The sequence below is a fragment of the Dryas octopetala genome, chromosome 7 (assembly GCF_963921425.1).
Source record: "Dryas octopetala chromosome 7, drDryOcto1.1, whole genome shotgun sequence".
Classification (NCBI taxonomy): domain Eukaryota; kingdom Viridiplantae; phylum Streptophyta; class Magnoliopsida; order Rosales; family Rosaceae; genus Dryas; species Dryas octopetala.
The window spans coordinates 11,371,928-11,385,882 of NC_141372.1; the positions used below are offsets into that span (position 1 = coordinate 11,371,928).

At 36.1% G+C, this 13,955-nt stretch overlaps 2 protein-coding genes across 2 annotated transcripts; both read left to right on the forward strand.

The window, feature by feature from the left end:
- The first annotated feature begins 2,621 nt into the window (after positions 1 to 2,621).
- LOC147279676 (F-box protein CPR1-like) lies at positions 2,622 to 7,023 on the forward strand. Its single transcript, XM_086252454.1, has 3 exons — positions 2,622 to 2,774; positions 2,933 to 4,168; positions 6,758 to 7,023. The coding sequence occupies exon 2, from the start codon at positions 3,014 to 3,016 to the stop codon at positions 4,145 to 4,147; it is 1,134 nt and encodes a 377-aa protein (XP_086108580.1). The 5' UTR covers positions 2,622 to 2,774; positions 2,933 to 3,013; the 3' UTR covers positions 4,148 to 4,168; positions 6,758 to 7,023.
- A 4,822-nt stretch (positions 7,024 to 11,845) lies between these two features.
- Positions 11,846 to 13,060, forward strand: LOC147279677 (F-box protein CPR1-like). Its single transcript, XM_086252059.1, has one exon. It carries the CDS (start codon positions 11,846 to 11,848, stop codon positions 13,058 to 13,060), a length of 1,215 nt encoding a protein of 404 aa, XP_086108185.1.
- The last annotated feature ends 895 nt before the right edge of the window (positions 13,061 to 13,955 follow it).

The following is a 13,955-nucleotide window of genomic DNA, read 5'->3' on the forward strand; positions in this document are numbered from 1 at the left end:
TATCTGACTCTTTTAAATCTGTGTTAAACATGTTATTGTTTGTAGACTTTTTTTCAGCTCATATGGTACGTTATGCTACTCCTCTGTTTTTGCAGGCCAGGTCTTTGATATATTGTCTAGCTGTGTGGTTTTCTGCTGAATTGTTATGATTAGGAGAGTAATGTGCAAATCATACAAGTTGATAAATTTTCCACAGAACATTTCTTCTTTTATCAAATGATATTGGGAGAGGAAAATTTGAACTCGGACCTCAAGTGTACAGGTAAATGGTTGTCACCACGAAGTTACAAACTTCCATCACATTGAGCATTTTAAAGATAGAACATCCATGTGCAACACTCAAAGCAAAAGCAATGATGCTTTACTAATGGGTGGGAATAGAAAATAGAATAGTAAAATTAAAGTGAGAAGATAATGCATGCATATTTTAGTCAATGAATTGAACCTCATGAATGGTTGATGTGGATGGGTTGGTTTTTATTCAAAAAAGAAGAGCATGGATGATACTATGGGTGGATGGCTTGCTAAATTATGATCAATTGGCAATATTTATATCAATCAAAAGCAATTTGAGGCTTGTGGGTGGAGCATTTCCAGGCATTAAAAGTTCAAAGTGTTAGCATTGCTAACTGTTTTTTACCAGTTGGTTGGAGGCTTGGAGCTATGTAGCTTTTGGTTGTTTTACAGTTTTAGTAGTGATAGCAACTAGGATTCGATTATGAATAGCTTTAGATAAGGGACAAATCTAAACCTAAAAAGAAGGCTAATTTTTTTGTTTATTTTCAGACCGGTGATTTCAAAGCTGTCTAGGTAGTAGTCAAATATAAGATTAAGTATGGATGATTTGCCCAAATATGGAGATATTGTCACAAACAAAGTATTTGAGTTTTAAATAAGGGTATTTCCATTTGTACCCCAAACATGAGTCCTAAACTTGTATGGACTCGGTGGCATTGGTAAATAGACACATAAAAGTGGGTAAAAAAATAAAGTAGAAGTAAAGGGAGAACAACCTAAAGTAAACAGTAGATCGAAGTGGCAATATTTACTTCAATTTAAAGCATTTTAAGGCTTAATTGCAGACACAGTAGGGAATTTTCTTAAAATCCATGTTCCAAAGCTTCTAATTAACAAATCTTTAATTTTTTTCCTTTTCTTATCAAAAAATCTTTGTTCCGTTTTCTATTTATGTCTGCGCAGTTAGAGAAACTGTGAGGTGCTGCTAACTTGCTAAGGAATTAAAAATAAGCCTTTTGATTTTATTTTTCTTTTCTGGGTGTTTTGTTCTTGTGGGTGGAACATTTTCCAGGCATAAAAGCCCACAGTGATAGCATTGTATTTGTACGTTATGGTACGTTGGAGACTTGGACCTAATGAGGCTATATAGCTTTTGGTTGTTTTAACTTTTAGTAGTGAGGCTTGGGGCAAAAGCGGGATTTTTAATGGGATGGGTTGAACTTACCTTACTTTTTTTTTTTTTTTTGGCAATTTGAACAATTTTTGTAGAAATTTTGATAGTTGACCATTTAAAAAACATACAAAATCGGTTAAAAAGATACACATATTGATGTTACAAGTAAATTTTATTAATAAACAAAAGACGATACATCCAATGACAACTCTAATGAGCCTTAACTATTGAAAAACCATGGTGATAATAAAATTCAAACTTATAATACTTTCTCATTCACTTGATCACTTCATACCGGTAAATTAAGAAAAAAAATACTAAGTAATAAGAAAAATCAACAAAACTATTTTTACTTTTATTGTGTATCTCCATACGATTGGACCTATGTCCACCCTATGTTGTCTATGTATGAAATTAAGAAAATCGGGTAGGTTGGAGGGATGAGCTAGAAGTCCTAAAATAAGAGCTATGGGTTAAGTTTACCTTGAGAAAACTTAAAACAAAATATTGCATGTATAGTGTAGATTCGTCTCAACATGTGATTAAAAAAGAACATTAAATAGGAGACAAGCCTAGGAAGAATTATAATTTCATGATGTTATTGTGGAATTTGATTATTAGTTGTAGAGTATGTTGCAACATGAATTTCGTCAAACTACTTGGGAGCTTTATTTGGTTCTTTGAGAAATTCGTAAGTTGAAGACTTTTTTTTTTTGTTGAAATTGGGTGTCTCTTAAAGTAAATCGAACTGCTAATACGATTGTTTTTCTTGTCCTGAAAAAGGATGTGTTCTAGTTAGATCAACTGGCCTTCATCTCCCTTGTTTGGAACCCTCACCATGTTGCTCCTTACCCTTCTTGTTGGGGGCTTTTCAATTTTGCCTATAAATTAATTAACAAAAAAAAAATGTGCATATGGGTATGGCCGTATGGGTATAGAGATAACAATAATAAAAAAATTCAACAAGTAAATTTTTTTTGCCATGCCTGGTTTATATATAGGGATAAAATTTGGAAATTAATTAATTTTTTTTCAGTTCATTTTAGTACTGATATTTTCTTTGGTCGGATTTTAGTACTGATATTTTCTTTGGTCGGATTTTAGTACTGATTTAGAAAATAGAAACCCCTTGTTATAAGTTTATAACGAGTGTGTTGCCATAAGCCTATAAACAGTTGTAATAATAAAAAAACTGATTGGTCAGCTTTTTAACAATTACCAAGTTGAAAAGTGAAAACCAAGAAAACCACCGTACCCATCTCCCATGGAATCCGACCAGCTCTGCCGCCGTCCGACGATTATTCTCCGCCGTCCGGCCAAGCTCTGAAGCTCTGTAAGAACACCAAGCTCGCTCTGAAGTTAGGTACGTGACTTGCTTCAGCATCGTTTATTTTATTAATTGTGCACTGTGCATACATATAAACGAATATGGGTTTCATTCTCAGATAAATCTTTGTTTTCTTTTGGGTTTTTCTTGTTGCGTATTTCAAACGATGAGAAGTCACATTCATTTTGTGTTAGATTGAAGAAGAAGAAGAAGAAAAAGAAGAAGCAGAAGCCCATTTTCTGTTGATTCTTGAACCCAACCTTTGAGTTTCAACCATGTCAGACGTCCCACCGGAGGTACTCTCTGAAATCTTTGTACTCCTCCCGCCCAAGGATTTGATACGATGCCTGGTTGTTTGCAAACGTTGGAGTTGTACCATCCGCGACCACCGCTTCATCAAAGCCCATTTGGAACGCTCCACCAACACCAACTCTCACCGCACCCTTGTAATTTGGCAAACTGAACTCTTCGACCCGCCAACAGATTACAGTTCAGTTGATTTTCACGAGGATGATACTTTCGGCGGAGGTGCCGTGCCAATTAGCCAGCCATTGGAAGACGATGAAAAAGCTACTGACATATTGGGTTACTGCAATGGTTTGCTTTGCATTCACAACAATGATGATGAAGAGTTTGCTTTTTGGAACCCTTCAATTGGAAGGTTCAGGAGGATCCCCATCACAATCATTGAGCAGCCCTCAGAGCCAGAGCAAACAAAGATATATTTTGGATTCGGGTATGATTCATCTAATGATGACCATAAACTTGTGAGAATGGTGCAGTTTACTAATGGGGACGGCAGGGTTATTGTGAGTTCCGAGGTGAAGGTTTATAGCCTAACATCCAACTCATGGGAAAGGATCCAAAACTTGCCTAACAATGATTTTAGATTATATTCAAATGGCTTGTTTTTCAACGGTGCTCTACATTGGCTGATGGTGATGGCAAATCGGTTTATAGTTCTAACACTTGATCTCGCAAATGAGAATTATAATGAGTTTCCCACCCCGTTTGATGGGGTTTACAATATTATGCTTGGTCTTCATGCCTTGGGAGGCCACTTATGTATCTGTGTTAGTCATGACTTAACTCGCGAAAATGTTGTTTGGACTATGACGGAATATGGAGTCACAGAATCTTGGAGTAGACTGTATTCTATTGAGGATGGTGATTTGCCTTGCCATTTTGAGTATTTCACACCTTTGGTGGTTTCAAGGAATGGCGAAAGGGTTCTTTTGAACCCAACCCGTGAAAGGCTCTTTTGGTATGTTTTAGAGGAAGAGGAAGGCAGAAGAGTTGAAATTCCTGATACTCCCGAAAACTTTTCTACAGCTATTTGTGTGGGGAACCTTTATCTTCTTGATGGTGATCCTGTAATTGTTGAGGAGGCAGCAACGACTTCTCCCTAACAAAAGGACAATTTCAAGCAGGTAATTCTCTTAAGTGTCTATTTCAACATTCTTTGAAGCAGCTATTTTGGTACTCGTTTCAAATTACAACAGTCTAGATGCCTCGCATGCTCAATTTATTCCTGACAGGATGGTTGGAGACATGGAATTGCAAATTTTGGTTGTTCTAGTAAGAAGTATTGAGGGAAACTGTAATTTCTTTCTTATAAAACTGATATGATAGATAGCTTGTTAGAGTATTAAAGGAGCTACCTTAGTGCATCCGTGCATGCATGATGTCAAACGCGATTATGAGTACAGGGTTTAAGTAAGGGACTGATATAATACTAGAAAGATGGCTAATTTTGCTTATTTGCTCACTAATGATTTTCAAAGCAGTTTATAAGGTAGTGGTCAAACTTAAGATTAACAAATTTCCATTTGATAACGTTTTTGTTTTAGTTGAAGATAGAGAAGAAAAAAAGGGGGAGAAAAGAGCAGAATTATGTGAACAAGAGATGATAACACATATGTAGAGTGGAATAAAAACATTTATTCATCACCCCACTCATTTCTTTATCTCCTCTCCCATCTCTCATCTACCCCTCCTTTGTCCAATCTCTCTTCTCTCTATATCTTTAACTAAAAACAAAAACTGTTATCCAACTGGCTCTGTTTTTTTTATTTTTCTGCGTAATTAGAATGACTTGGTGAAATTGTCATGTACGAAATACCTGTATTCCTTAATACATGCGTAGAACTAGTCCATTTGACTCTAAGCAGTTAGATCATTTTCATCTTATATGAGTGCAAGTGTTTATGGGTCAAGAAGGAACACGTAAAGGTAAATTCGGGTCAATACTAGAAAATGTGGAGTATTTAAAGTTATAACATATTGAAGGATGAGGGCTGGTGTGCTGCAATCCTGCCCTTTATTTTGTATTACATAATTTGATGCTCTTTGTGTTTTACTATTCTTCTTGTTATTGATGAGTAAGTTCATCATTAAATAAGTTATAACATATTGAAGGATGAGGGCTGGTGTTCTTGTTGCTTAGAACTCTCACTTTCCCATACTCATTGGACCTGTATTAATAGAAAACAAAAGGATATTGGTCAGCCTCTGGTTTGGCTTTTATGCAATGATTCAATTTTATATATACCTTTTACAGGGCATGATAACTCTTTTAATGCTTGATTCAAAGTGCTCCATTATATTGTTTGAGTGCATTCATTTTTCAATAATGCTAAGGAAATAAGTCAGCATTTTTAAGTTTTTCCTCAGGAATATTATTGACAGGTTGGCATATGGAAATAAAGAATTGTATGTGCATGGCTTAAATGCAAACTTGCAAAGCAGTACATTTGGAAAATTCTTTAATTGTTGATCCAGAGAATTCCATTGTGTGTGTTTGAGTGTGTTCCGATAAATTTCAATAATGCTAAGGAACTGAGTCATCATTTTTAGTTTTGCCTGAGAAATATTATCGACAGGTTACCATAAGGAAATAAGCCATTGTAAGCACATGGCTTAAATGGTCACTTGAAAAACAGTACTTTTGGAGAAGGAATTGGCCCTACTAAAAAAATCATGGATTTTCTTTGAATATGTAGTGTTTTTGGTTCATGTGGGGGTGGGTTGTTCCCCATTCTTGTTCTTCTATTTTTGGTGACAGGGAAAAAGCTGTATGAATTGGCAGTGTGTTAGTGGTGTTTTGGGCATTATGAATTGAAAGGAATAAAAAGATCTTTGAAAATCACTAGGGAGATAAGGTGGAGGCCTTAGATTTTGGTCATCCCTATGGGCTTTGTTCTCACCTGTTTCCAGGGAGTTATCCTTTTCTATGATTTGGCTAGATTGGATCCTTTTGTATGTTAGATTGGAGAGCAGCAGTTAGTTTTCTGGTTGTTTGTGTTTTCGTTTTTGGTTGTAAGTTTCTGTTCTCTATAGTTGTTTGATGGTATCGGTTGTGTTAATTCAGAGTAATTTAAGCCAGACTTAGTTGTCATTAATTCAATCGTCTCTCTGTCAATTGAATACCTTTGCAATTAACAGAAAATTAGAATATCAGAAGTTTGTGGAAAGGTTATGGGCTAGGTAACTAGGATGGATGTTTATGTTCAGCAATGGAGTAAATAATCATTCTGTTAAGCCTCATCGTTGGTGTAGATAATCTTTCTATTAATGATTGTCTTAAATTCTTGTTTTGAAATCTGTGGAATCTTTTTTATGTTGTTTTCATAACTGGGTGTTTTATTCCACTTTGCCTGCTTTGGCCCACTACTGCGTTTCCATGGTACTGTGTTGTCTATTTGTTCTTGTTATATGATCCTATTCAGTGCATAGTTGTTGTTCTTGAACTGAAAAAAAAAAAAACCAAAAACAAAAACAAAATTTTGGCTTGCCGTTCGGATGGCTGGCCTTGTCATTGGAACAATAAGGATCCTGTCTAAGAAAAGAAATGCAATGTATATAGGCTTAATTATAGTCATGCCCCTTGAATTATAGCCAGTCACATTTTGCAATTTAGGAAGGAATGAAATCACTTATTTTTTAGGTACTTTTTTTTATATTGAATTTTTGAGGTGTTTGGAAGGGAACTTGATTAACGTGGTGAAAATGTGATGCAGGCATGACTAGACAGTTATGGTGAGTGGAGAAAGTGGCAATACTCCTCAACTTCTGGTCATATGTTCTTTCAACGCATCCCGCAGTTTCAGGCACAAACTTTGAAAATTTCTTGGTTGTAATTACAAATTGAAGCTTATACTAGGCCATTAGATACACCAGCTTCTGCAATACTTGGCCTTTAACACTTGGCTTTGGTTAGGAGTGACAATATCATCGTCCTTTGTTATTTAGCTTCTGCTCATGGGCATCCTTACACAATGTTACATATACCCAATTGACCATAACTCAAATATGATCCCTCAATCTCTGACTCTTTTAGATCTGCGTTAAACATGTTATTTTTTGTAGACTTTGTTTCAGCTCATATGGTTATGCTCCTCCTCTGCTTTTGTAGTCCAGGTCTTTGATATATTGTCTAGCTGTGTTGTTTTCTACTGTATTGTTATCATTAGTACTTTAGTAGAGTAATGTGCAAATCATACAAGTTGATAATTTTCTTGCAAAGTAAACGATGTTGGGAGAGGAAAATTTGACCATAATGCATGCATATTTAAGTCAATGAATTGAACCTCATGAAAGGTTGATGTTGATGGGTTTGTTCTATTCATGAAAGAAGAGCATGCATGATGCTATGGGTCGATGGCTTGCTAAATTATGATCAATAGGTAATATTTGTATCAATCAAAAGTAGTTTGAGGCTTGTGGGTGGAACATTTCCAGGCATGAAACTCCAAAGTGAAATATAATTATCCAAAGTGAAATATAATTATCTCAAGTGATAGCATTGCTAACTGTTTTACCATTTGGTTGGAGGCTTGAAGCTATGTAGCTTTTGGTTGTTTTAGTAGTGGTAGCGACTAGGATGCGATCATGAATAGCTTTAAATAAGGGACACATCTAAGCCTAAAAAGCAGGCTAAGTTTGTTTATTTTCAGGCTGGTGATTCCAAAGCTATATAGGTAGTGGTCAAATTTAAAATTGACAAATTTCCATTAATTAAGTTTGGATTATTTGCCCAAATAGAATAACTTAGAGGTATTGTCATAAACAAAGCATTTGAGTTTAAATAAGGGTAAATTCTATTTGTCCCCCAAACTTGAGACTTGTATGGGTTCGGTGGTATGGAAAACAGTTATTAGAAGTGTTGATGCAACAACTTCAAACAGTTGATTTGGCTTCCGATCTTTTTTGTGGATGATCTGGAGTGTTTGGGATGATCTAGCTTGTTGATATGTCTTGGTGGATGTCACAAAAAGTATCAGCAGAAGTAACACCGGTGTGGTATCGACCAACTACAATCCGATGATTAAGTCTGAGATGAAAAAGTGAAGGTGTAGAGAGAGGCAAGAACAATGTATGAACTTGGGAGAATCATGAAGAACTAGGTATTCTCTCAAGAGGTTGTGTGTAAGTGTTTAGGGTTGTCACCCTCAGGGCCGGCCTTGACTTTTGAAAGGCCTAGGGGCGAAATCTAAATTGGGCCTGTAATAAAATCTTTTGCAAAATGATTTACAATTGACAAAAATCAATTAGGAAATCTTTGGTTGAATGTCAAGAAAATAATTGAAAAAAAAAATGATAGGAATATAAGGGAAAAACACACACTCAAATATTAATTACTTCATTGCCCCAATGGGACCTTTCTAATTTCCTTCAGATTGAAAGAGCCTGTGGAGAACAAAAAAAAAAAAACCAGTTTTCCATAAGACTATATAGAGAGGAAGAGATCCGTCTTTGTCAATTTAAAGCAAACATGCTCTTTAAATCCAACTTTCCAAAAAGAAGGCATGTACTTTTGATGAAAAAGAAAAAGAAAAAGAAAAGAGGTGTAAACTCAAAGGCAAAAATGACTCACTGCCATGCAGATGAGAATTTTGGCTTACATCTCTTGTGATTCACGTGAGAAGCCAAGGAAAAAATGAAGCAAGTTGGCCAAACACAAGTTAAGGAAATAAAAAGAAATAAAAAGGTGGCTTTCAACTAATAATCAAGAAAAAATATGTTGCAGAACTCAAACTTTATATCTTAGAAGGGCCTACTTTTTTTTTTTTTTTTTTTTTTTTTGTACAAAGGGGGCCTAAGCCAAAAAAAAAAAACTAGATAACTACAACTCTGACACAATAAGTAGAAGGGCGTAGTTGCAGCGAAGACATTATATATAGACTCAACAACTATTTTTTAAATATATATTATTAATATATACATAATATAAAAATTTGTGGGCCCTCCTTAAAGGTGGGCCCTAGGCGGTCGCACTTCGTGCCCCCCTTCAGGGCCAGCACTGGTCACCCTTCCTTGTGCCCATAAGGTTGTATATATAGACAAAAAAGAGGTAAATAAGATATTTATCTGCATATAGATGAATGGTGGAGGTGATGCCACGTTACAAGTTCGGAACAGTAGTATGCACAACTACCTAGCAAAGTAGCATTGAATACAAGCATGGCTTTGGTGTAGTGGGTTGCTCTAAAAGTCTCATGTGGAGCTAGTGTGTCAGAATTTATAGGGTGTCACATCCCAAGTACTTAATTATGGCTGAGAATATTATCTTAACCTTCTAGAATAACGATGAACTAGAGTATCTGAGCCGAACCAGACATATGACTTTGTAAAGCTCCCAAATGTACGTGCAGGCAAGACATGCATGACATTGATGGTGAGTTGAGGAATCCTCTTTCAAGCCAATAACTGAGGCAGCAAAGACTCCACAAGTTGTGCTCATATATATGTGCTTTCAGGAATTAATGATTGGACTTCACCATGTTTGACTAAAACTCATCCTCTCCCATTTTCAGGCACAAACTTGGAAATTTCTGGGTTGCCATTAGATGGATCAGTTTCTGCAATATATACTACTAGGCCATAACCGTTGGCTTTGGCTTAAAGTGACAATATCATCGTCTTTTGTTAGTTTTCTTGTACTCATAGCCATCCTTGCACGATGTACGTACGTTATCATTTGTCTGTGTATAACTCTAATATGATTTCTCTCACTCCTCTTGATTTGCATTAAATATCAAAAGACTTAATTATAGCAACAGTCTGCAAACTTTACGCACTTTACCCCGAATCTCAATTGAGTTTGCAAATTTTACTTTAATGGTGTGTTTAGATGGAGGAAAAAAACTTAGAATTTAAACAAAACTCAGCATTTAAGAAATTACATGCTCTAATTTCCTTGTTTGGGTCAATAAATACAGAATTTTGTAAATTCTAGCTGAAAAAAACTTAGGATTTGAAGGCTATAAATTCCAACTTTAAATTCCACATAAATTGGTGTCATTTTCAAAATTTCAATTTTTACAAAAGAAAAATAAGTCGTGTTGGCATACTACCACCGCCGCCAACATCACCACCACTAACACCACTGCCCCCGCCACACCTGCCACTGAAATCGCCACCATCCCCGCTGCCGCTGCCGTCGCCACCACCACCACCACCGAGACCGTCACCGCCGCTGCCACCACCACCATCACCATCACCATCACCATCACCATCACCATCGCCACCAACACCACCATCACCATCGCCACCAACACCACCACACCACCATCACCATCACCATCACCACCATTGCCAACACCACCACCACCACCACCACCACTGCCACCGCCAACACCCCAATTTTCTCCGCCACCATTTCTCCCACCGCTTGTGGGCCATCACCCCTACCAATATCATCAACTCACCACAAGCATCATTTTTATTGTTGCCACCATCACCATCACTCTTTTTAATTGATACATAAAAAATTAAAACTACCATAAATTCTATATTTAAACTCCATTATGTTTACATGTTATCCAAAAAAGAAAATTTACATATTCTAGAATTTTAAATCATATCATTTTAAATTCCGTTATTTGTGAATTCCTTAGTAATTTCAAATTACTTCATACAAACGCACAATAAGAGTCTTTAACACAAAAATTTCCATATTACTCACTTAAGTCTATTCTATCATTTTTTTCTAATTTGACCTCAAATTGTTTGCGGACTGTTGCTAATATTAACTCAATATCAAAACATATATGTTATTTGTGTCTTAATTTGTAGATTAGCCTCTATACCCACAACTGCGACAACAGTTTTTCTATGGACCACAGGTCCACAGGTATGATCAGTAGCTATAAGTAATTAATTAAGGAACAGATTTAACGCGAGAAAGAAGGCAAGTTTAGCTAGTGGCCGGTCAAACTTAAAATTAACAAATTTTCATTAGTAAAGGGCCGGTTTGAATGTTTGATAAGGTTTTTGTTGTTACTTTAAAAACCTTATCAGACCGGCCCTTAACTAATGGAAATTTGTTAATTTTAAGTATGACCACTAAAAAAAAAAAAAATTCTGTTTGGAGGCTAATGGTAACACCCCTAATAGTTTTTTTTTTTTTTGGATGAAACCACCCATAGCTAATAATTAATTTAGAGGGTGTTGGTGCAATTTTCCCATATTAATAAGGGCATTGTTTGGTTAACCAAATTTTATGACATTTTCAACAAAGTTTAACTCCATATATAGAGTGTAAATTTACTAAATATTTAAGAGTTAAAACTTAATAAGCCACTAACAATTTGCTAATAGCAATCAAACCAAAAACAATTTGTAATGCTGACCGATGGGCACGGTGCGTACATCTACTCTAGAAATGGCCTGATATATATAGTATAGATAGATTTAGGTTTTTGAACACCAAGGGCAAAAAGAAAGTGCCAATTGATCGGTATTACACTTATTTTCCTAACCAAAAAAAAACAAAAAACAAAATTCTTAATCTTAAAACTTATAATTAGTCTCTTAATAAATCATAACTAAAACAATCCCAAATAAAAAGGCCATTAATTAATTTATAGCCCCCTAACTACGTACTTTGGAGTTCTCTTTTTTCCCCCTAACTTTATTTTATTTATTTTCCACCCCCGAGGGCTGAGGCCCTAACGCCGTTTACTTATAAATTCTGAGCAAAACCTAAACTTTAAACCCTAAAACAACAACTCTGAGCGTTTTTGCTGCGCTCATTTGGTACATCACTTGCTGTTCAACTAGCTGTTGTATCTTTATTTGATTCGTGCAGATCGAACCTTTCAACCATGTCCTCCGCACCTTTTGAGCTACTCTCTGATATCTTTCTGCGCCTTGCGTTCAAAGATTTGATACGATGCATGTGTGTTTGTAAAGCTTGGAATGCTACCATCCGCCACCAACTCTTCATCAAAGCCCATTTCGAACACTCCTCCATCCAAACCAATTCTGATCGTACCCATGTAATTAGGCCACATCAGCCAACAGAAAATTTCTTTTCAGTGGCTTTTTATGACGGCGACGACAATGATCATAGTTTCGGCTGTTCATCTGGTTCTGCAGGCAGAGCAGCCGTGAGACTTATGCAGCCATTGAATCAACCTCCCAAGTATGACTACATATTGGGTTACTGTCATGGTTTGCTTTGCATTCACACCTCTGGTAATAAACATTTCGCTTTTTGGAATCCGTCAATTCAAAAGTTTAAGAAGATTCCCAAAATGGGGTCTTATGGATTCCGGTATGAATATTGGTATGATTCAGTGGTGGCTTATGGATTTGGTTATGATTCAACTAATGATGACCATAGACTTGTGAGAATGGTGCAGTTTACTAATAGGGTTAACCAAGTTATTGTGGGTTCCGAAGTGAAGGTTTATAGCCTAAAATCCAACTCATGGAAAAGGATCCAAAACTTGCCTCACAATCATCTTCGATTACCATTGGGTTCAAATGGCTTGTTTTTGAAAGGTGCTCTAAACTTTCTGATGGTTAATGCTTTAAATGAAAATCGGTTCATAGTTTTAACTCTTGATCTCGCGAGTGAGAAATATATGGAGTTTCCCACCCCGGTTGATAGGGTCGACGGTTCTAGGCTAGAATTCCATGTCTTGGGAGGCCGCTTATGTATTTGTGTTTATCATTTCTATACTCGACATGATGTTTGGATTATGAAGGAATATGGAGTGACCGAATCTTGGACTATGCTTTATTCTATTCATACACGCGCTTTTTCTCATATCTATGACAACTATTGCATACCTTTGGTGTTTTCAAAGAGTGGTAAAAAGGTTCTTTTGAAACAAGACCATAACATGCTTTTTTGGTATGATTTAAAGAGAAAGAGAATCGAACCAGTTGAAATTGATGGTATGCCTACTATTGCATACCATTCCTTTGATACAGCTATTTGGGTACGGAACCTCTATCTTCTTGATGCTGATCCTGTAATTCTTGGGAACCAGGTGTGGGGAACCTCTATCTTCTTGAAGGCGATCCTCTAAGTGTTGGGAGCTAGGCACCACTGAGTCCCCTCCAAGCTTAATAAAAGGAAATTTTCAACCAGGCAATTAATTGTCTTAAGTGTCTAGATGTCGGTAATGGGTTTCTCCATCTGTTAGTCAGAGCAATATATAGAAGATGATCAGAAATTGGGAGGTAAGATTTTGAATCCCAATCCATCTCCCAAAAGTTAGACATACTGGAATTGGGTTCTTGGATTGAATTGGGAATGTTAGATCCTACAATTTGATAATGGTTTCCTCTTCTTTTCTTATGGCTTTTATTAATCCAACCAACTTTTGTTTAGTCTCAATATCCGTAGCTAGTTTTCTTTCTTTGTTATTGTTTTTTGTTATAATCTGAACAGTGAAAGCACCAATGCATGTGTCACATTAATTATGAAGTGAAAGGACATGAATTTCATACTCATGTTGAGAAGTATGCGACCTTAATTATGCTCCTTTAAGACTAGGCTTATTGATCTTTGTAATGAATTTTTTCTCTGTGGTAACAATATTAGTTCGAAAGCTAGTTTTTGTATTCGATTCAAATCGTTATAATTCACACCCCTGTTTTAGTAGTCCAGGTAGTTGTACTTCTTGATAACTACACGCACTAGTGCTACATTTAGGACATAATAACAGATGTTGTATATATCAAATTGGCTGCATTGAGTGACCTAAGAAAGGAATGTTGGGTTTAATTTTGCACTACAAAAAATTAGGAGAGTGGGGAACAAGAAAAAAAAAATACAATGATAGAAGAGTAAGCTATAATAGCATTTCTGTCTTATAGTAGTGGCAAAGGTGATTCGAAAACACAGGCTCTATGTTTTGAATTGTTTGTGTAATTGAAATGACTAGTGTCAATTTGGCTCTATACAGTATAGATCACTTT